The sequence below is a fragment of the Centropristis striata genome, chromosome 22 (genome assembly GCF_030273125.1).
Source record: "Centropristis striata isolate RG_2023a ecotype Rhode Island chromosome 22, C.striata_1.0, whole genome shotgun sequence".
Classification (NCBI taxonomy): domain Eukaryota; kingdom Metazoa; phylum Chordata; class Actinopteri; order Perciformes; family Serranidae; genus Centropristis; species Centropristis striata.
The window spans coordinates 4502669-4526480 of NC_081538.1; the positions used below are offsets into that span (position 1 = coordinate 4502669).

Consider the following 23812-nt stretch of genomic DNA (forward strand, 5'->3'; position numbering starts at 1 on the left):
ATTAAAAGTATCTACTACTGTGATGTACAATGTTCAATTTTACGACCCATTTCTGATGTAATTTGACAGTGTTTTACTGTCATTTCTACAAACATTTTTTACAGTGTGACACAGCTGGAAGTCAGCCCACTGAGATAAAGTTAAGGAAGATTTAGACATACACCTATCATAAGATAAGGGTCCACAGGCTGCAACTTGCACGAAACAGAAAAAGGAGAGGAAAAAGCAGCATGAAAATATACACAGGATGTCAAGAAATCATGTATAAATATGCAACATATGCTTTTGATGTTTTTTGTACTGAGGATTTAACAGATCACACTGTATATATTATATTTGGATGTAACATGGGAATCATCAACCTCAGACAAAGACCTTTTATACACATTGAATGTTTTATTAAAAAAGAAGTTATAACAGTTTATTTTATACACAACTATTTATGAGGTTATAAGCCTATTAATAGAGAGCATTTGTCTTTTTGACAAGCATGCCCACTTCACAATGCAAAGAAAAACAAGAGGAGGGCAAAGAGGGTGATAAAAATAAGACCAAGGATGGACTTTTCAAAACAAAACAAAAAATAAACCTTTTGACTTTTTAACCCTCAAGTTATCACACACTAGGTAACAAATACATAGTTTCTATAAAAAAAAAACCTGCCATTTTCCATGCCGTGTGTGTGTGCCTGCTAAATCCCCTGATGGCAGCAGTAGGCCGGCCAGCACGGGGCACAAATCCACACAAGCACAAGACAGAATGGGAGGTGTGCACCAAGCGAGCCTCGACTCCACACCAGAAGCATGCAAGTGCACAAGGAGACACAGTCAACACAGAAGGGGGGAGGTGATATTACAGGGTCAGGGTGCTGGCTCTCTGCAGCTGTGCTGATAAAAACGGAGGACGGGCCCTGGACGTCCTGTCTATGGATTAATGACAGCAGTCCATTCGCTTTGCTGAGGCCCTTCGTTCCTTATTGTATCCGGCAGGGTGTGAGGGGGGGAGTGTGTGAGTCCGGGTGCGGGGCTATGGCTCTGGACTGGAGCTTCTCTGCAGGCTTGCAGGTAGAAATTTGAGGCCCAGTCAATCATGTTAATGTGGTTGTGTTGTGTTGTGTGGAGTTGCTGTTTAAAACTGTGGGTAGTTAAGACATCTGTACACCTGTGGTCTTAAAGCAGATGATGAGGAGGGGAGAAAGCCAAAAGGGAATTAAATAAAAGCACAATAAACATATTTTTCCACACTTTTTCAAAAAATAATTTAGAATTCAAGTTGCAATGGGAAGCATAATCATTCACTGGTTTGATTTTCTTTAGTTCTGGACTGGGGTTAAAGACAACCTGAAACACAAAGGCAGTAATTATTTCTCTTGACCTTGAATAAGTAAATGTGGAGAGCATTAAAAAAAAAAAGAGAGAGAACAAGGGAGGGCACTGAAATTATTAGATGGTTGTCATGTTTACCAGAGCATCACCAGGCCACAGCTGAGTATATCATCAATTTATTGCCCAGCAGATTCAAATCATGCTGAAAATCAAACCTAGGATTTTACCCAAACACAAAAAAAGTCTTGTTTTTGAAAAAGACAAAAATATCATTAGTTCCCTGTTGCACCATTGCATCATAATGTGCTATTTTTATTACAATTCTCAACTCGGATATACTGTATTTTCAGCACTCAAGTACAATACTGCACAAATGTAAAGTAAAACAAGGATTCCAATCTGAATGACTTAAAACAAAAAAGTTCTCATCAGTGTGATAGTTTAGTTGATCCATAACTTAAAACAGCGGCGCTTCACGACCAAGATTAAAAACAAAAAAAGGAGGTCTCTTTAATGAATAAATAAACAGTTATAGGCAGCTTTAGAGGAGAAAACAAAAGCCAAATTATGAGAGTGGGGATCTGCACACAGTTTGCAGGTTTGTTCTGTTTGAGTGGATGTGGATCACAAATGTCACCCCAAACACTGAACACATGAAAACATTCACATAGCTTTATACTGCCTTGAACATGTTGAATAGCACAAAAAGTTAAAATGGTTGCGTCCTGTTGGAAGCTAACCCCGACATTAACATTCAAAAAAACCTCCCTGGGCTGGATGAGAGAAATCATTATCCCATAGCTTTAAACAGCCTTCAGATAAATGTTGGAAATTAAAAAACAAACTAAGTGTCTCTGTTCAATTCAAAATGTGGTGATAATTATGAGCGTATATGTTTTTTTTTCATCATGTTTTTTGAAGAAAATCCAATCTCAAGTAAAGGGCTGAAGCACACATTTGATTTCTGTACAGTTAGATCTATCAGGCTCACTACAGGTCAAACATCACCCAAGTTTGAAATCACTCACACTCATCTGTACAACTCTGAATCTGCAAGAAGAAGACAAGCAGGCATGTCTATGGAGCATCTTACATTAACCGCACAACAGACACTAACTAAAAATCAGATGAGCAATGAATGCTTTATCAGGTACCAAACTAGCTAACCCTATCTGTAATACAGCCATATAGCAAATGTTGTTTAGTTGAAGTCAAACACCCAGCGAAAAACTAACTATCCTGTCAAAAACACAGCTCAACAAATATTAGCATGATTTCCATCCTTTCAGTACGTCCCGGGTGAAAATGTTAATCACTACGCAAGATACAACCAAACTGTGTTTCAAACCTGAGCCAGAAAAGTCTAACAATCCTACGTTAGCTCAAATAAACCCACAGCCCTGGGTAAATCCCCTTATCTGCAACAGAGAAGTGGAAATTTAGACGTGAAATCACAATTTGCACAGAATCACATTGCAGAAAGAGGTGATTAAAAGTAGGATGTGTCCAAAAAACAAAACAAAAAAAAAAGTGCTTTTCTTGTTGTTTTTGACCTTGACGCCTTTTTGGAAACATGGTTTTTGGGGACTTCTTTAACGGTCGCCCTTCGATTTGTGATGAGGCACAGAAGAGGGAGTTGAGATCAGAGGTGATAAGGTGACCTTTTTATGTATGATTCGGCCTTGAATCTCCCACTCAGGATCCACAATCTGCCACAAAGCAACCAGTGATTCTTACTGCAATCTATGAAGTGAATACATTTCAAGGTTTTTCTAGGTAGTTTGACTGCCATGTCAGCCTCGACAAGTAACACTCGGTCAGTGTTTTGGGTTCAACGCTGACTCTTCATGAGGCTACAGAGAGGTGTCTTATCACTGTACAAGGTAGATGCTGTACACACAAATAAAAAAAAATAAAAATCCAAACGTGTTGACCCCCCCATCGGGCAAAAGGAGAAAAAAAAAATACAGGAAACAAAAGACGGAAAAAAAACAGCCAAAAGTCAAAGCTGCAATTGCAATTTCTTCCCACACATCAAGGATTTACATCTCATCCCGTCACTTTGAATCAACAATGAATAACACCAGTTTTGTTTTAGATAAGATCAAATCTGGACATATGAATTTCCCCTCAACGCAAAATTAATATAAGCCTAAAATGTCATACATTAGGCTCTTATTTTGTAATTTTCTTCAAACTAGTGCTCCTAATAGAGATCCTTGTAGGCAGACATAAAGTGTGGGAGTCCAGTTGATGCAGCCGGGGGACATACCACAGGTCAGACCAAGATGAGGGGCATGCATGGGAGCAAACTCCAGGTAACAGTGGAATGTGAGGAGGACCGATACTACACAAACCGGAATATTCAATAAATCACTTCATTTTTACTCAGATCCACTCAATAACCATATAACCATTTTTGTTGCTTTTTTTTCGCTTAAATTAAAACTTGACTTTGGTGCTGGTTTTCTAAATTCACCAGGAACGGTGATAATTACATTCTTTCTCTACCTGAAAAGTTGTTCTTGACCAATAATATTGTTACAAAGTTGTTGTTTTTTAAAGCGGGAAAGGTGATTGAAAGCCAGTGGCATCCTGCACAGTTAGAATGTGTTTGATGCTTCTCCTGACAGAGCGAGCTGCATGAAAAATTAAATTCATATAGTTAGATGGTTAAAGGGTAGCTCTGATCTACTTCCAGTTCCCATCATACCAACTGACTCTGACCAGAAACTCCACAAATGCCACTTCTGTCTTCACTGCCTTTGTGCACGATCCTTCCACACAGTTTGTGCAGCTAGTGTACGTTCCATAAATCAACACCGAAAGCACCCGACGCACCTTTGTCACCACATTGTCACTCACTCTGTAACGAGGCATGTATTTAATTCATTTGTTTTCCAAGACCTGGCCTTCTTTAGCATTTATTTTGAACTGCACAGCGGCACATGTAGACAGGCAGCTGCAGCAAGTTTACAAAAAGTAACAAAAAGTTTCGTAACATGTCAAGGTAGAATCTGAAGTAAATGAGAAAGAAAGGTACATTTTTTTGCTGACATGTCTCAATCAATATGTAGAAAAAGATATGCTTAGGAAGCATTCAGGGTTGATTTATGAGTGTCTACTGGCACTACACTTTTTGTATTTTTTATATAAGGTGTGCTATGACACCTTCTGTGTGATTGTGCGGCTTAAAAACACTGTCTTGACTACAGGATCGTATTGTAGACCTGTACACCGAGGCAAGCAAGACCATAGCAGCTCTGTAGCGGAGCAACAAGCTAAATGTTTGTCAGAATCAATTAGCTTTGTGGAAAATGAAAGGAAATTAGGATTCAGGTCAAAACATATTTACTTTTTATGTTTTAAAAAAGTGAAATTTGAGTAAAGAAATGAGATGTTTGCGGGGCGATTTCCTGTCTACGCCTACGTGACACACCTTAAAAACGTGGGGAGAGAGAGTGTGAAAGCAATGGCGACATCTGTGCAGGGAGAAACAGCTACAGAATGGGAGGGGTGTCTGTCAAACACACCAAAGGCTAGATATCCATAAAAATCCTTGTTTAGTAGTAATAATAATAATAAAAAAATCAACTTGTTTAAATATGAATATTATAAGTCTGCTTTCTCATGGTTAGGAAATCAAATATAGTCTCTGTGGGGGGTTAAAGGAGGAGGCGGGATGGGGGAGCCCTCCTATCACTACAACTCCATGTCCTGGGCCTCGTCTTCTGAGAAATCAGACATGGAGCTTTCAGATGAAGAGTCGCCTGCACCCTCTTCCTGCTCCTTCAGCGCCTCCTCTGTTGCATATTTCTGGATGTACTCTGAAAAACAGAGAGGGGGAAAAAAAAAACAGTGAGCATGGTCAGACGGGAATAGTTGATCAGAATGACTTGTGTGAAATAATCTAATCTTCTAAAGCAGGGGTCGGCTTTTACCTTTAATAACAACGGAGCCATTGTTGGACATAAAAAAGAGAAATATCCGCAAACCTTATTTTGAGCGATGTAACAGCCGACCAAGTCTAAATTAGCCTACCAGCATTACCATCAATCAATCAAACAATCAAAATTTATATAGTGCTTTTCATACATAAAAATGCAACAAGTGCTTTACAAAAAAAATAAGAATAAAAACAGACAATAAAAATGACAAAACCCACCCCTCCCTCCCCCACATACACATCTGTAAGTATACATACACAAACATGCACACACATGCATTTAGTCATGCACGCACACAAACACACACTCAGACTCACACACAGCACATATTGATTGACTTACTAATAAGTAATAATGAGCATTTATTAATATGACTTTGTCAGAATGCAGCTAAGTGCAATTATTTACTTGTACTATGTACTTTATTATTTATATATATTTTTGCACTATTTGAATGTCTGTATTGTTGTTTTGCTTGTTTGCACCGTGGGTCCGAGAGGACAGCAATTTCATCTGTGTCATGTGTTTATGTGGCATACTTGACAATAAAGTGAACTGAACTGAAATGAGAGGCTGGACACCAAAGAAATACCTCAGGAGGTTTGGAATCAAAGGCTAGTCTAGCTGGAGAAACTTAAGCAAAATGTAGATGTTAAGGTGCCGGGCTGAGGACGTTTTAATACTTTATACTTAATACTTTATTTTTATTAGTTTGAACCTTTGATTTTCTGCTTGTACTCCTCTGGCCGATGAAGGTACATGGCAGCTGCATCTCCATTCAGGGGGTCGATGGGGTTTGGGTAAGCCAGCAGCTGCGGCAGGAACGACTCAAAGATGTTGGTCAGATCTGTGGAAGAAGGCAACAGTTCACTAAGTCAGAAACAATTCTACTGGGTTCAATCAGCAAGCACTTTCAAGATAAACCAAAAGTATGCAATTCCTCCGAGCCGTTATGATCACATATAAATTGTTGCTATAAAAACAATTAGGTTCACAGAATGGATTCATACACAGTTATCAATGTACTTTGTCATTTTGTTTATTTTACCAGCTGTTCATGGTGGCCTTGTTTGTTTTAATCGTGATTATTTAATGTTTGCTCATTTCCAAAGTAAATGATCAACAGAGGATTCTCTAGCTTTGAATGACAACTGAACACAAGAAGAGAAGTTTTAAAAAAAATCTTTCATGGTATCAAAGAACAGACAACCTTTAAATCATTAAACAAAACAGTGAAATATGAAGCTTATCAAACAACAAAAATGATCAAATGAACAAAATGATCAGTTGATCAAGGGAGAACACTTTAATTTGGGAAATATCTACATATTTACATAAAAAAGGATTAGTTCTCATGGCAACTCATTCATTTATTACTTTGTCATTGTGGTGAGGGTCTGGTGTGAGATGCCAGGAGACAAACAAACAAATATGATTGTTTCATTTCTAATATTAAAAGATTTTTGGTTCATATCAGTGACTGTGTGGATACACTGTAACACCAGACTATGTTGGAAAATTGAGCACTTTTCAAGCACTATATATTCCAAGTTCAAGCATAGGCCTTACCTGAAAACATGAAAGTTAGATGTAAAGTGTACATGTTAGCAACAAGACCATAAATGTAAAGTCCTCAGCCTGATAGTCTCACAGAGGCTTGAAGCACACTAATCCCTTTCACTAGCTCTCTGCTAGCAGGCCTCAGCTTTCTCTCAGAGCCGAGGCCTAGTGGAAAAAACCTGCAGTTCTGCTCTCATCTCCTAGGTGGCACTGTGGGGCCCATTCAAGTTGGAAAAACAAACACTTTCCTACAGTGCATTGTACAGTATTATCATGTTTGGGTGATTTAATCAGCTGCCTTTGTTCCCTCTGGCTTTGTAAAGAATAATTACAGACAATGCTTGGTTGATTGGTCTGTTCTTTTAATGTTTGTCCAATCTGATTTTCACTCAGCAGTATTTTATGCGAGTACACAACAAAAGATAAAATGACACAAATGTAATTCTGGCAAGGGGCTGAAAACAGGCCTCACTTGACATTGATATTTATTGGCAAATCTTTTCCTCTTTATATCCCAACAACTTGTTGGTTGCCTCAGAGTCATATCCAGAACACCATTGAAAATCAACAGGCAGGGATGGTGAAACATCTGCTATGGATATCACTGTAAAGCCATTTATATTGCTCAACAGCTATCCTAACCATGTGGACGGGGCTGTAATGACGAATTAATGGGGAAATAGGGAGAAGGGCATGGGGACACGCGGTGACAGTGAGAAGAGCAACTGGGTGACAAACAGTAAGTACAATCATGTGAGCGTGTCCCTGTCTCTCACAGCTGACAGACACTAAATCATTCCTGTCGAAGGTGAATGTTTTGCGACCTTGCTGGCTGAGGGTATTACCTCATTAGTGTTCACTTGTCCCCTCAGTAAGTAGATTAGGGCCACCTCTGCCTAACGTGGCCACACTTGCTAGCGAGGGGCCCGCAGTCACCTTTCTGGTGCTCATGGCACTGTGTCAAGTTCTTCACACATAATCACACAGACCCCTGAGGGGAAACTTAATATGGACACACAGTCGGGACACTCACCATAAAGGGCTGTCCATGTCTGGTTGATGACATCTAAGCACACGGTCCCTGACCTGGGAAAGCAAGAAGAAATGGAGTTCAAGGCACAGAGTACATGGGTGATGTACATTGTAGGGCTGAGCAATATATAGATATAGTTTTAAATTTGATATGGAATTAGAACACATCGCGTATATCAATATATTGTTCAATTTTTTTTCTTTCTTTATATATAAATGCTTATATTGAATGGATTTATTCGTAAGTAGAACTTTATCAAGTTTTAATTATTTTATTGAACAATCAATTCTTTCATTGAACAACAAAAACTATATTTAAGTTCCCCGTTAAGGGCAAATCTTCAATAATATTATTATTATCTTCAACCGTTTTATTGCCATGCATTTCTGTTTATTCCCATAAATTCCCATGGAAAGATTTCAACTTTGAAAATTCACGGAATTTTGCAATCCTGCTTGTCACGACTGTTGATATGTTTTGTACATCTTTGGAAAGTGTCTCATGTACGTTTAACCTGTCTGTAAATTTCTTGAACGAATGAAAACGTATGTGGTATCGTAATGTATGGTATGGTATAGGGCTGGGCGATATATATTGATATAAAAGATATATCGATATATTAGACCATATCACATATATCGATATAGTTAAAAAAAATTATTTCTTTATATATAAATGCTGCCCTTACTAGGGTGTGTCATATTTAGTTCTTTTTTAATATTTGTTATTCTTTTCTCACATAAATATATTTATTTCAGAAAAAGATTGGCCTACTTTATTTCATAGGCTATTTTTATTTAAGATTTTTTTTATTTAAATGTGCACTTTATGGAGCTTTGATTTGAAAAAAAAGTACTCCTGTTGTTCTACACTATTTATGTTCACTGAAATAAACGGTTTGAATAAAACTACTTGTGACATGTCATATTTGACTTTGACTGAACATTTGCTCTCACTTTGTGATAAAAATATGTGGATATATATCGGATATCCATATTCAGCCTAAATATATCGGGATATGACTTTCGGTCCATATCGCCTAGCCCTAATACATTGGTTTGGAAAAGTATTAAGATTATTTACTTAAGTAAGTAAGTAAAAGTACTAATACCACACTGTCAAATTACTCCGCTACTGCCACACTCCACTAAGTTAAAGCCCTGCATACAAAATCTTAAGTAAAAGTACAAAAGTATCAGCATCAAAATGTACTTAAAGCATCAAAAGTAAAAGTACTTGTTATGCAAATTGTTTTATATATTCCAAATATATTAGTGGATTATTATTGATGCATTCATATAAGCAGCATTTTAATTTTGTCAAGGTAGGGCTAATTCTAACTACTTAGAAGAAGAAGAAGAAGAAGAAGAAGAAGATTACTTTATTAATGCCACAAAGGGGAAATTCAACCTCTGCATTTAACCCATCCTTTTTTACACACAAGTGAACACACCATGCAAGGAGCAGTGGGCAGCACATATGAGGTTTAATGAATAAACATGTGTAATCATTTTAATTTAATCATGTTTTTTTATGTTAAATCTCAACCTGAAAAGTAACTAAATCTGGCAGCTTCTTGTCAAGTTGTGAAATATCATGTGATCATGTTGAAAATACTAGGTAGTTGCATTAAAATCATAATAGCAGAGCCTGAGGTGTACTTCCTATCATACACAGGTGCATGATTCTGTCAGTCCAGTTGTTTTCTTTTAATAACAATGTCAAGAGATTTGTTACTAATGACTTCATAACAGTTCTCGGTTTCTGTTTAAATTAGTGCTTAAAAAAACAAAACAATGTATTGGGGTCCCCAGTCCAAAGCACCCAATTCTTTATCGAGTTCATGTTAACTTAAACTAAACAATACCAGATTCCTTCATTCAATTTCAGGAGTAATGTGGATATATTGGTATTTGGGATAATATATAATAATAATAATGTTTTGTACACATACACATATATATATATATATATATATATATATATATACATACATATATATATATATATATATATATATATATATATATATACATACACACACACACATATATATATACACACAAAAAATATAATATATATATAGATATATTTATTTATTTATTTACAATTTACCTTATACAATATTTGCCTGTTGTCAATGTGTGTTAAATTGAATTGTCACTACTTGCACTGTAAACATGGCTAACATAGAACTTGCCCCAGTTTACCTACTGCTATTTACCTTGTCAGTTGTTTCCTGGTGATAATTGAAAAACTGATGAGAACTGCCTGAATGCACTATTATTATTTTTCGTCCTTGTGAGACTACACTGTCCTTTTTGGGGAGGAGGTACTGGTTTAGCCTGTCCATCAGGTCCTCCCAGAGACCAACCTTCACAGACAGTGTCCTTCAGAGGATCTGGTTTTTTTAAAACAGTGGATTAATGGGCCGAAAGAAAACAAAGAGCTAGGCTGGGTTCAATAGTTGTGTGATTTTTGCCAAAACTGGTGTCTCATAAAAGTTAAAAGTGTGGGTCACAACATAAGTTGATATTTTTTTCTTCTTTTTTTTTTTTTTTTTTTTTACATCAAGGCTTCACAAAAAAGAAGTACAGAAAAAAAGTAGGGAATAAGGCCTTAATATCCAATGAATATTGACAATTGAAACAACTGAATTCAACTTACGCTTCGTCAATGTTGGGATGAAAAATCTTGTTCATGAATCCTGAAAAAGCAAAGGAATAAAAAAAAGTGTTAGAAAAGTGAAGTAGAACGCCCCGAAAAAAATCTGATTGTATCATCTCTCATGTGAAAGTAGCGCTCCTACCTATTGATGGCGATTTGAAAGGATATTTGTCAGGAAGATCTACTCGCACCTTCCACACGCCTCCCTCGTACGGTGCTGTGTATGAGAAGGGGAGACACAAAAAAATAATGAGAGAACACTGTGGAGAGACTTTCATTCCACTGAACATCATATTTCATCCTTTATGCACTCCAATGGATTTAGACAGTGTAGGGTTATATCAATTTTCTGCACTCCTTTCTCCTCTCGCAGAAGCACAACAGAGGGAGAGCCACTTGAGAAATGAGCGACACATACCGCTTCCCTTTGCTATTTTCTTTTATCTTATGCAGTAATGTATTTCAGCCCAGGGGAATTCTTTACTTCCAAATCACTTCATATAATACACTGACATCAAAGAGCAAGAGAACGAGATTGTGTGAGTGTGTGGTGCTCTCTGAGAGTTGCAGTGTGTAACAGGACCCTTAAATGCCCTACTGAACCTGAACAGCACATGGATGACTGAAAAAAAAACACTTGTTGAGAATGAATGGTGGTGAGCATGAGTGTACACACACATGTGGTCTAACAACAGTGCCATTTTATTTGGCATAGTTACGAGGCTTCATAAACAGGGTCAAACACCCACTTCCTCTCTTTACTGATGCGTAGGTTGCAGTGGTTTTAGTGCGACAGATGTTGCGAATAGCATGCGAAGTAAGTATTTCCTGCTGATGAGGCCACTCTCCTCATCCAAATTCCCCTCAAGCCTGACTCCTCTGTTTTACACTGTGTTGCCTCAGGCCTGGTTTCAATCCATTTTACATTGCTGTTACAGTGGACTGAACTTCTCTTTATGTTCCATGCAGGAGATTGATGGAATTCCTGAGCTGAATGTCCTCAGGACAACTTTCATTGTTTCTTCGTGATCTGTTTAAACTTTTTAACAGACATCAAATGTGGTCAGATTATCAGTTTGCAAGAGCAAGAGCAGGTGTATTGTTTGTCTGTTTTGGGTTACTATGGAAACATGCAGTGGTGGAAAAAAGTATTCAGATCATTACTTAAAATAAAAGTACTAATATCAGATTGTGAAATTACTCCACTACAAGTTAAAGTCCTGCATTCAAAGTAAGAGAACAAAAGTGTCAGCATCATTTTTTTTTCTCCCTATATACATATACACATATATATATATATATATATATATATATATATATATATACACACATACATACATATATACACATACATAGATACATACATATATACACACACACACATATATATATTCATATATATACATACACACACACACACACACACACACACACACATATATATACACATACATACATACACATACACACATACATATATACATACACACATATATATATATATACATACATATATATATATATATATATATATATATATATATATATATATATATATATATATATATATATATATATATATATATATATATATATATATATATATTCCAAATATATTATTGAATTATTACTATTGATGCATTTATGTAAGCAGCAGTTTAATTTTCCCAATGTAGGGCAAAAAACGGCTAATCATTTTAAATTGATTATGTTTTTTTATGTTAAATCTTGAGCTATAAAAGTAACTGTCAGCTGAACGTAGGGGAGTTGAAGTACAATATTGCCTCAAAATGTAGTGTATACGTATTAAGTTACATAAAAGGGAAATTGAAAAATGGAAAAAGAGTTTATGTACTTTCCACCACTGCAAACATAGGAAGCTCTGTCAAAGTGGACCTACTCCATATGTAAATATAAAAGGCTCATTGTAAGCTAATGTAAACAAAATACTGATTTCACACTATTCACAACATTGGTATGAAGTTTATATTCGGTTACTGCAAATTGATCCCTCTAAATCCTACACACTGATTCATTAATTTGTTGCATATTTCTTGGAACCGAGATGAGAGGACACCTTTTAAACCTACGGCCGCATTCTGGAGCATGTTAATTCGCTCGAATGAGGGTTCAGCAAAAAATGAGGAAACTTAATGAAACTTAAATGTGTCAGGACAAAAAATATTATTCAAAAAGGGGAACACTTACTTCCTTGTGGTCCGAAAAACTTCACTACAAATTCGTTGAGTCCACTGAGGATGGTGACTTCATGCTTGCTCTCGATGCTGAAAGGCGGTTAAGGACAACACCTTCACAGGACCGCATACACATAAACTATAATAAAGAAAAATTTCAGAGTAATATTCAGGATAACTAACAATTTGGCCTCTATGAAATGTTAAATCAGCAGCGGTCGTTTCCAGTGGAACACATTATCACCTGATTTTTTGCGAAGAAGACAATAGACAGAGTCTGACTTTCTCCTCTCTCTCACAACCAACATCATTCTTTCATATCATGCAGAGTTATGAAAACTAAAGAGAGCGATGATAGCTTTGGACAGATAATGAAAACAAATCAATGCAGGAAAATTACACTTGGATTCTCTTCTGACCCCTAGTCCTGGAGCCTCACTTTCAATGACAATCGATAGCTTCGCGCCAATTTGTCATCCTGCGCGTTGAATTAATATCTCCGGACTGAATGAGAAGAATGCAGGCCAAAAAAACATGCACACGGATCAAATTCACCCATGCTTTAGAACCAAGCAAGTCTTCCTCCAATAGTCGCTCACAAGTACCCACTGAGGAACATATCACAGAAGTCCATGTCCTTACAAAGAGTCCCAGAGATTCTGCAAGTTTATATTACCACCAACAATACAACACTGACAATGTAATAGCCACATTGGCCCTTTTCTAGCATTACAATGCAAGAGTTATAGAAAAACAACTTTGTTTGGAAGGATCAATTTCTCATGTTATGAAGCATGTGGAAAATCCTCCACCATCCGAGACATACACACTTTAGTCTCACATACAGTACATGTAGTTCTCTCATTTATAATTTACTATAGTGGAACAATAATGGAAGAAATAACCCCTTTTTCAGATGAAAGTGCATGAGATACTTGACCAGAGTGGCTCCATTAACCCAAATAAGCAAACACTCCAGCCAATCAGAGACAAGCACTCTGACAAGGTATGTGCCGATTACAGTAAACTGTAAGGTCGCACCAATTTACTATTCAGTGGTTGTACACGGTTTGTTTTTTTTAAATAATAATAATAATATATATTTAATTCCTAACCATTTAATTTGCACCTCAGACCCTGTGTTTTAAATTGTGTCTTTGGTGATGGGACATGGGCATCGCTGAAATTAAGAGTAAACAAACACCAAGACACATAGACCCTTGGGCGACTGGATCACAAGCGAACAGATGAGACACATCGCTGTTTACACCTGTGTCCAGCTGACCACTTGTGCTCAGTTTTCCTTTCTACCTTCGCCACTTCTGCTAGAAGGTGAAATTGCCCGGCACACATTTATTACATCGAATAACAACAACTCGAGTAGCTATATTGCTAGCAATACCATCCTAAACTGCCTGGTAACGTCATAACTCCTCTCCATTTTTACGACCATTGGCGCTCTGTCGTCAAAACAACCACCACACCGCCTGCTTTGATAATCTATTTTCCTGTTACGTCTTTGTTGGTGATGCATCAGGATGCATTTGCGTTTACACTACCAAATATATGTGAAGAAATGTGTCCTAGACCACCTCGACAAGTGGTTTGTGGTCTTGGACCCCATTTACACCAAGACCTGACCACTTGTGATCTGATCGGCCAAGATGCATTTTAAAACCAGGTGTAAACGGACTCATTGTGATCCAATCGTTCAAACCACTAACCAAGGTGATATGGGACACATTTGACCATATATTTTTGTGGCAGTGTAAATGCCAATGCATCCTTATGCATACCTTGATGCATTGCCATTTTATAAACAAAGTTGGATGAAGTGTTCTGTAACTGTCCTATGCAAGCAGATATGTTAGATTCGGTTGACAGAGATATCTCCAGCTACACCGACACAGCTGCTGACATGACATGAGAGTGTGTTTTCTTTGACCTCTAGCGGAAGTGAGGTAGACAGTATCAAAATCTGAACAGTTGGCGGCGGGGAGACTCGTGATAGGCACAGGTGTAAAGGGCAATGTGTTCCGGCTTTCCACTTGTAATCAGATGACCTTAGCGCATTTTAACCCATTGAAGCCTGGAAAGCGGATACGTCGTTTTGTAATATTTGTATAAGCTCTCAAATACTTTTTGAATTTCATTTCTATCTGCTACAGAGGCTGAAAAATCTATTATTTAGTAGAAGAGTTGACACTTTTTCCCCCAGAATTTTTCCAGAATTTCCAGAAATTAGAGGCTTATTTTAAAATCGTCCAGCGATTTTTCAGGCCTCAATGAGTTAAAAGGAAGTTAACCAGGGCTCTAGTGATCTATGACAAGGCAGGGGCTCTCAAAAACTTGTTTAACCTAGCTCTCTCTATGCAACACACTGAAGATAATTTAGATTCTCTAAACATCTGGATGCCCAGATGCTTGGACACCAAACTACATGATTCCAGAGAGAGAGCAATAACAACACTGTGACAAAGTCGTTCATGACAAACATTCAAATGGGATCTTGATACTCCAAAAAAGAAAAAGAAAAAAGGGCCACCTCACCCAACTGTTTAATTTTAGACGGATACCCAACAACTAGTCAAGATGTTTATAAAAACCTGTATTCAATCAATTTGTCTAGTTTATACTTCAGTTAAAGACATAATTACAACAAAAACAAACCCTAAGGAACATTAGATTATTTTTATTCAGTGCATTATATGGCAATTTCAACATTACAGCTATGAGTATGTAATGTACGCTCGCTCTGATTATTTTCTGATCTTCACACTAACACATAATCACCACAGGGAAATGACTTCCCTTTCATGTGAGCAGAGGCACAAGAAATCAAACTGTAGCAGAGAGAGACTTGGAGAGAAAAGAAAGAAGAAAATGATCATAAATGAGAATGAAAGACTGAAGCAACACATTAGAGACAGAAGGTACAAGAGATGGGATAAAACTCAGTTTTTCCACGCCACACAGTAGCAGCTGGCTCGTCAATCCTGATTGAGTGAGTATCCCATTAGCTGTAGCGCTGACCCCCAAAGGGTTAAATCAAACTGGAGGTTATTTTAAGCTCCGGTTGAGTCTGCGAAGAGCAGACTGAATCCCTGGCTTCTGCAAGGAAATGTGTCATTGTCAGACAGAAGAGGAAGCTCTCTGTTCTGACTTGTGTTAAGAGTAGAAAAGCCATTCTGAGGCTCTTTGATGCAAAGGCCACTGCAGAATGAAATACCACTAACACCAGGAGGGGAATACTTATAAAGCATGCCAGCAAAAACAACAACTAGCTATTTACAATAGGAAGATTCCAGAAGGACACATCAAACTACATGCATTATGTTTACATTCTGCCCTTGATGTAAGGACACCTATGCACCTAACTAGTGTTGTGTTCATGACCACAGGAGAGAGGGAAGCAATGCTGAGGAGGGGGATGGTATGGACTGTGTGCGTTATGTTATGGAGGACAGCAGTAAGGCAGGGTGGGGGATAAGCTATTAATGGGGTGGAATCAACACTGATTATGCTGCAGGGTAATTGACATTAGCCCTACTGACTGAGAAGCAAGAGAAGAACTGGTCAACCTGTGCAAAATAAGATTCTTATGTTTACCTTTTACACATTTTGTTAACACTTATGAGTACTACACGTTTGCTGTGCAGCAGGAGTTCACTTTACAAGACTTTACAAGTATGCAGAAATGCAAAGGTCGGGGTCTTAAAGGGAATAGCTCAAATTGCTCTGACTGACTTCTCACATTTTGCTACACTCACATGATGATGTGCACACAAGATGCACAGCAAAAAGAAAATCACTTGTATGCTCAGTTGTGGTGTCACAAATAACCACCTCCAGTGTCCAACTGTAACCATACATACTAGAGTTAGGAATCACCAGAGGCCCCACCATACAATTTTATCACGATACTTGAGTCACGCATTTTGCGATGTGGTGAGTATTGCGATACTTGCCGAACATGAATCGTTAAAGTATTGCAACGTAAAATATTGCGATACTATGCTGTATCGATTTCCCCCCCACCTCTAATACATACAGACAGACATACCCTGGCAATCCTTACAGACCCCCTAGGTTAAAAATGTTTCGTTTTGTTTGCTTTGACGACTAACTTCAACACTCATCTCCTCTTATCTGTGTCTTAAAGGGGAACTTCAGTATTTTTTAACCTAGATCCTATTTTGTTTTTGTGTGCAAGTGACTAGTGGGGACAACGGTGCATGAGTGAGAGTTGGAGTGCCTGGCAGTACAGAAAGCATAGCTGTTATCTGAAAGATTTTCAATGTCATGGGTGAATATTTAGATGATTTCAACACTGTGGACTAAATTTGATAGGACAGAGCAGAGGAGGATGAACCAGCTGCTGCAAGACCGTGAATCTGGGGATACTAGTGGTGTTCCTGTGGGTGCTGTGACCAGAATGCCTATATTGTAAAGGGCAGGACCTGTTGGAGCCAAATATTCAGAATTCAGAATAAGGGTTCTCCTCAAGTAAGACTCAGATACAATAACAAACGGAGCAGATTAAAGCAAAAGGTTAAGAATTTTTTTTTTCAGTAGGGTCTTTCATAATGTTATCAGACACCTACAATCACAAGGCAAGCGCTTTTAGTGGACATAATGTCCCCATTAGTCACATCGACACAAAAACAGGGGAAAACAGTGTCCAGGTTGAAAAAATACCAAAGTTCTCCTTTAATAAAGTCCAATCCTCAAACTTTACATTCACTTTGATAGGACACTGGTCATCTTCCATGTCAATATGACACAATGGTCTTATTCACCTCTTGTTCAATACCAGTAGACGGAAACCTCCAAGCACTCATTCCTTCCACCCAATAAAAAACTACAAGTCACTGTCAAAAGCAGCTCCCTCCCCTCATGAAGGAGTTTGGCAGGTCTGTTAAAACTGGAGGGAGTTCCTGGTAGAGCCTGTAAATTCTCAACACTTTGATGGAGAGGAAGATGTATTGAGAGTGTAGTTGACAAAGAGCTACCAGAGAAAGAAAGAAAAAGATAAGTGGACGGTCATGAAACTGGATAGGCAGGGCATTCAGTATATACCAATTAACTATGTGCTGCATTGTCTTTTTGTTTAGGGCTTGTAAGGAGAGGTGACACGACACATTGTATTACGAAGGGAGACAAAGACAAATTGGTTTCATTCAAATAGCTGACGTGAATGTAGGACAGAAATTGGGTTGTACAGCGGTTTACACGCATCATAATATTGTGCTTAAGTGCTGCCGTGTCTAAATTCCAGTCAAGTGAAGTCATTAAGTTTTATGACCAATGCAAAAAAAAAAAAAAAAACTGACAATGACATGAATCACCGAATAGTTTGGATAATGAAATAATTAATCTGCTTGAATGTTTAAACTGGCATTTGCTTCTGTAACTGCTATGCTTTGGCATATAAACATCAGAGTGAAAGAAAAGAAAATCGAAAGTATCTATCAGTAACATAATCAAAAAGCTATATAAACCAATGAAAGTAGTTCCTGATCAATCCACATATTTATCTATGGGATGTCTTACAATAATAATAAATTAATGAACATTCAAACTCACTCATTGTCATCTAACCAGCATGGTTTCCACAATCTGTCCATCCCCCCACCTTGGATTAGTATAGATAAGTCATAATCTGTGGATAGCACCAGGTCAATATCCTTTTACACACACTTGCAATCTGATACACAGAGCCCAATCAATCCAGAGGAACAAACACACACACATCCTCATTGCTTTTTTCAGAAAACCCAAAAACAACCTGAACTGTACCAGCAACACAGTGTCCTGTGTTAACACCATGTCACTGCAAGACTTTCTTCATATAATGAGAGACTGGCTTTACAACACTTACACTTGAAAACACTGCATAGAAAGAAAACACCTACTTTCAGGCTACCAATTAGCTTTTTTCAAAGTTTATCCAAGCACTAAGGTCAATCTTATCCTGATTTTGAACTTTATACAGCATATTTAAAGGCTTAAGTGTAAAAATATGCAGTAAATAGCATTTATGGTTGTGGTCTAGACATGTCTTGTTTTCCTTCTGGTTCATTCAGGCCACTATCCCTGCCTGACCCTGGATCAAAATATCCCATCCTGACCGACCTCTTTCTAAGTACGGAAAACAAACATGATGGGGAATCATAAACAGCACTCTGTTAAACAATGTGGTGTCAACCATGCTTGAACATTTCCCTCTTTGGAAACAGAAGCTGTTGATCTGATAAAAGGGAAGCACTGGCTAGTTTCAAACAGTTCTTAGTCTCGACTTTCTTTTGAGGAGAGGAAGGGAAGGAAAAGCCCTTGCTATCCTTTCATCAACAGGGTGATGCAATAAATGAAAAGGAGAAAAAAAAATCTACTTTTAACTTCTTATGTTACGTCTCTTTTTTTTGTTTATTCCCAAATGTATTCATTATTATCATCATAACCACTTATCTGAATATAGGCGTCAATCTCAGTTGACATTAGGCAAGATTACCAGACTCAACCATTCATGCTCACATTCACTCCTATGGGCAATGTGGAGTCACCTGTGGGAGGAAGCCACAGGTGACATAAGGAGAAGTTCAAACTACACACATAAGGGCCCCAAGCCGTGGCCAAACCACTACACCACCATGACGAAGACTCAACGCACTTTACAATAAAAAATTCAGCTCATAAATTACAAAAATATTTCTTCAAATTGTTATACATCCTTATATCTTGGCACGGAAAAACAAATTCAAAAAAGACCAAACCGACTCCACAGGCCCGCTTAGACTATTTAGATCTGAGCATACAATACACTGACCACCTGCTGACACCACCAGCTTCAAGTAATCCTTCTGGGCAGACTAGGCTGGAATAACAGGAAAGGCAGCAAATCAAATAATCCCAAAGGCATTGGGAGAGAGCTACAGAAGGGACACCATGCAGAATTTCCAGTTATTAATGGCACTAACCAGAGAAGAAGACTGAACATAAGAAGCAAAGCTAAGAAGTCTGCTTGAGAGACTCTAATAGTCCGTAACCCCCAAAAAGCCAGCGGGGAAGAGGAACATAAAAAGAGTGGGTAGAATAAGGTCAGCCAACAGAGCGGTGGGATGAAACAGGGGAGAAAAAGAGCATGCGAAGATGATACAGAGTTGTTAAAGAATAAAGCATAAAGAAGCATGGAAAGAGAGATGCCAAAGGAGAGGCGGAGAGATAGTGATGCAGAGATAATGAGAGAAAAGAGTTCGGCCTGGTGAATGCTGATCCAGCCTTGCAGGCAGATCTGTAGATGTGAATGACATCATTGCTGTGGACTGCAGGCCGATGATGATGATGATTGGACCTGAGTGTATGCAGAGCCAGACACCAAAACGGGCAAAACCTGTGTGTGGATTTGACTCTACTAAGCAAAAATGTATACTATTATAGTTAACAGTTAAGAGTAAATCCAGATTTCTAGGTGACTGACAGGTCAAGGTTAGTAGACAGTGTTTCACTGAGTGGTAAAATAATGAGACTGAAGAGTTGACAGAGTAGTAACAAGAATGAAAGGCAGCATTATATAAAATGGTGTCATCTGTATAAAGATATATCAATACATCACAAACCTAAGGGAACATTATTAACAATAATAGTAAGGGTGTAACGGGTCTGAAACAGAGACCGGAAACTGTGACAAAGAAACCATAGATCTTGTGATGTGTGTTTCCATCCTCCATGTTGAGGTTTGTGAATGCAGCAGTGTGAAGCGAACCGTGGCTCAAACATTGGGGCCTAAAGAAAACTGTGCATCTGGAGAATTGTTATATCACTAGTAAATAGAGAAGAGAATGGGGCCTAGTAAAGAGCCCTGAGGTACACCTATATTGATAAGGATTCCACTTTGCGAAGGGACAGATTTGAGAGAAACAGAATATATAAAAGATGTTTCGACAAACAGTGCTGCACCTTTATGATCTGTCAGAGAAAGTCTAATGCCATCTCCTGCCATGACTGAGCTCTACAGCTCTATTTTAGAGAGGTAAAGTGCCTGGCTGCCTCTACATAGGGTGATGTTCATGCTGTCAGCACATGAGGTTTTTTGCACCGGAGAGTATTGTGACATTAAAGAGTGATAAGAGCTTTACCATGGTGTGAGAAGGAATGTTTAAGTACACAGGGATGAAATTATTTGTGAAATTAGATGGCAGAAAAAACAATAGAACTTCACAGAGAGTAAGAGATAAGGAACCCCGAAGCAACAACCTTTCGTTTTCTCTTCCTTTACACACAGATTGAAGCGACAATGTACAATCAAAGGCCTTGCAGATGAAAGGCAGGAAATATAGCAGCCGTCCTCAAAGTGTACGCAATGGGGAGGCTTCCTCTGCCAAAAGAGATACAAGTATAGACTACCAAAAGAACAAGCTAATATTCTTCATCCACAAAAGATAAGAGCTAAAGGAGGCTTACTTACTTAAGACAGCGAGCTACATTTTGCAATAAGGACAACAGAAAGCAGCCTTGTACATTTGGAAAATAATGGAACAAGCAACAAAGTCAATACCAACATTACACCAACAACAAAGCTGTTCCTTCTTCTTTCTTCCAATGTGGGCTTGTTGCCCACTCTCCGATATTCAAAGAAAGCCAGATGAAAATTAATTTTGCATGTGCAAGTTTGACTATGAGTCGAAGAGGGTTTTATTTGTTTGGACTCTCTGCCAGCATACACCTTTTATGCATGCATGTGGATTGTTTCTTCACACAGTCCTAGCCTGTGTGTAAACGTGCCATGTGTTTGTGCACTAAAACTTTTTTATGCATTAGTGCACTGCACAGAGCCATGCAGGATTACTGTGTGACCTCTACTACATTCAGCGGTCTGAAAACAGAGGCAGCTAGTGTAGCACAGCAACCATCTTGCCACAGCAGGCAGAGCGAGTGATAGGCACTGTGTTGCGGTGAGAGTGTGATTTAATCAGTTCGACACCACCAAAAAACACGTCACTGCAGCCGTCACCAGCCAACCCCACTGACCCACTCCTCTACCCTCTCCATCTCTCACACTCACTGCAATACCGAGGCTCATGTCTTCCCCCAGCTGTTTACTTTCTTTTATTGCTCATTAAGTCCAACTCTCTCGACTCAATTTTAATGCAGATTTGGAGACTAACTGAACCGTTTCAACCATCAGAAACCCCCTCACACCCCAGCTCATTGACTCAGTAGATAGATAATCCTCCTGTGAATACACGGTGAGCTTAAAGGGGACGGAAATGAGAATGAATTTGACAAGAAGCCAAGTCTAACAACAGCTCCTATTCATCCAAAATACAGATGGCTCAATACAACTTTTTCCATTAACAATATTTCTAATATGGCCATAATATCCTCCTGTACAATCTGATATTAAAGATTATTTTGTAATTTCTATAAACTAAGCTTTTCATTATCAAACAAAATGCAACTTGCCTGTTTCTTGTATAACCGAAAGAGATGCAATATAGATGTGGTTCAGGTTTTTTTTTTTTTAAGTCCTTTAGGGCCACATCAAAGTAGGGCTGGGTGATCATTTAATATGATAATTTAGCTGCTTTCAGTGGAATAGTGTCATGATGAAATTTTGTATCTAGATATTGTTGTACACAATTGCGTCATTCAAACTGATGACAAACATATGCTAACTGATAAGAAATACCTTTATGTTTTCACTTTAAACTTTTCTTTTTGCACTTAAGTTCTTCATTAAGTGAGATAATTCTCAATACTTTACAATTGTCAAGTATTTAAGTTGCAAGGGAGTAAACAAATATATGCTTCACCATGTGGTTATTACATACAGGCTAGACTATTAATTTTCTGAATTAAAAGAAAACATGCTATATGTTGATATATATGGTTATCAAGATTTGAAATGACCTATATTGGGATAGAAGATTTTGGCCAGCTCTACATCAAAGTGAAAACAACAAATGTCCATCAGTTTGATAAATTTCGCTATTGACAAAATGCTAAATAAGGAGGGGAAAAATAGAACCAACAGAAGCCTAGATATCCATTTTCACAAAGATTACAAATGAGTTTGAATTTGGGTACAGTTGAAAAGTAGCTTATCATCAAGCCAGCTTGACAGAACTCAAAGGTCACAAATGTTGGTTTAGGGTTCTCTACATGTATGGTGGCCAGTGGTATAACAGACGTACAACAGTGATAAGGAGTTTAAATGTTTCCTGGCTGACTTGGAAACGGTGGTGTCCTCTACAGTAAGTTAATGCAATACATACTGCCAGTTATTCATGGTCCCAAATTTGATTTAGACAAGGTCTGTAACATCCGCAGCTCTTCATCCTAGTTCCTTCATTGTCAATGTCTGGCGAGGGGTTCTTGGCTGTTCATAACTGCCCTGGCTGCCTCTGATAACTCAATATAGGTACAACGGCGTGATACAAACATGCCTGCGGTCATGCCAGCTGCTCTCACTTCCCCTTTTTCCTGTGCATTTCCCAGAAGCGATATGAGAGATCTCCCCCTCAGCTTTGTAGATCAAGGGAACCCAGGACTTAATAACATGTACAACAAAATACTTGGAAACAGATTATGAACATGTGATTATTCCATGTGAAAGCAAAACAAATGAATTAGCCACAAAGAGTGATGTAATCCTTTAAAGTCTGGGCTAGAATTATTGTGATGAAGCTAATGATTATTATAGAGTCGCTACAAAGTTGTCCACAAACAATCTCATGAAGGGATAAGGACAATTTGGACAAGCAACTTCCTTTAGTTCAAGATTCCAGAAGCACAAAATGAGACAAATTAACCTCTCCTTATCACTGAAAACACACATACGCATAATTGATCTCCGACAGGAAATTTTTTACATATGTGACTAACTGAAACTGCCATTATCCTCATGTTTATTCTTTATTCTGTCTGCTTCTGCCTCACGAAGCATCTTAGGGAATGAACTAGACAGCAGTTAAATAACTGCGCCAGAATATTTGTTTTGCATTGGAGCTCAGTTTGGTGACATTTACCCCAAAACTAACAGCTGTGGTTTGAGTAAAACGACTATGTCCTTAATACAACCATGCT

At 38.1% G+C, this 23812-nt stretch overlaps 1 protein-coding gene across 1 annotated transcript in view; it reads right to left on the reverse strand.

Annotated features, from left to right (window-relative positions):
* Positions 1 to 376: 376 nt before the first annotated feature.
* Positions 377 to 23812, reverse strand: part of ube2h (ubiquitin-conjugating enzyme E2H (UBC8 homolog, yeast)) — a 30626-nt gene continuing 7190 nt past the window's right edge. The window contains exons 2-7 of the mRNA XM_059325693.1: positions 12741 to 12817; positions 10675 to 10749; positions 10533 to 10572; positions 7866 to 7918; positions 5991 to 6119; positions 377 to 5152 (exon numbers count right to left, since the gene is read on the reverse strand). Of these exons, the coding sequence (XP_059181676.1) occupies positions 5028 to 5152; positions 5991 to 6119; positions 7866 to 7918; positions 10533 to 10572; positions 10675 to 10749; positions 12741 to 12817 (499 nt within the window). The 3' untranslated portion in view covers positions 377 to 5027. The remainder of the gene's footprint in view (positions 5153 to 5990; positions 6120 to 7865; positions 7919 to 10532; positions 10573 to 10674; positions 10750 to 12740; positions 12818 to 23812) is intronic.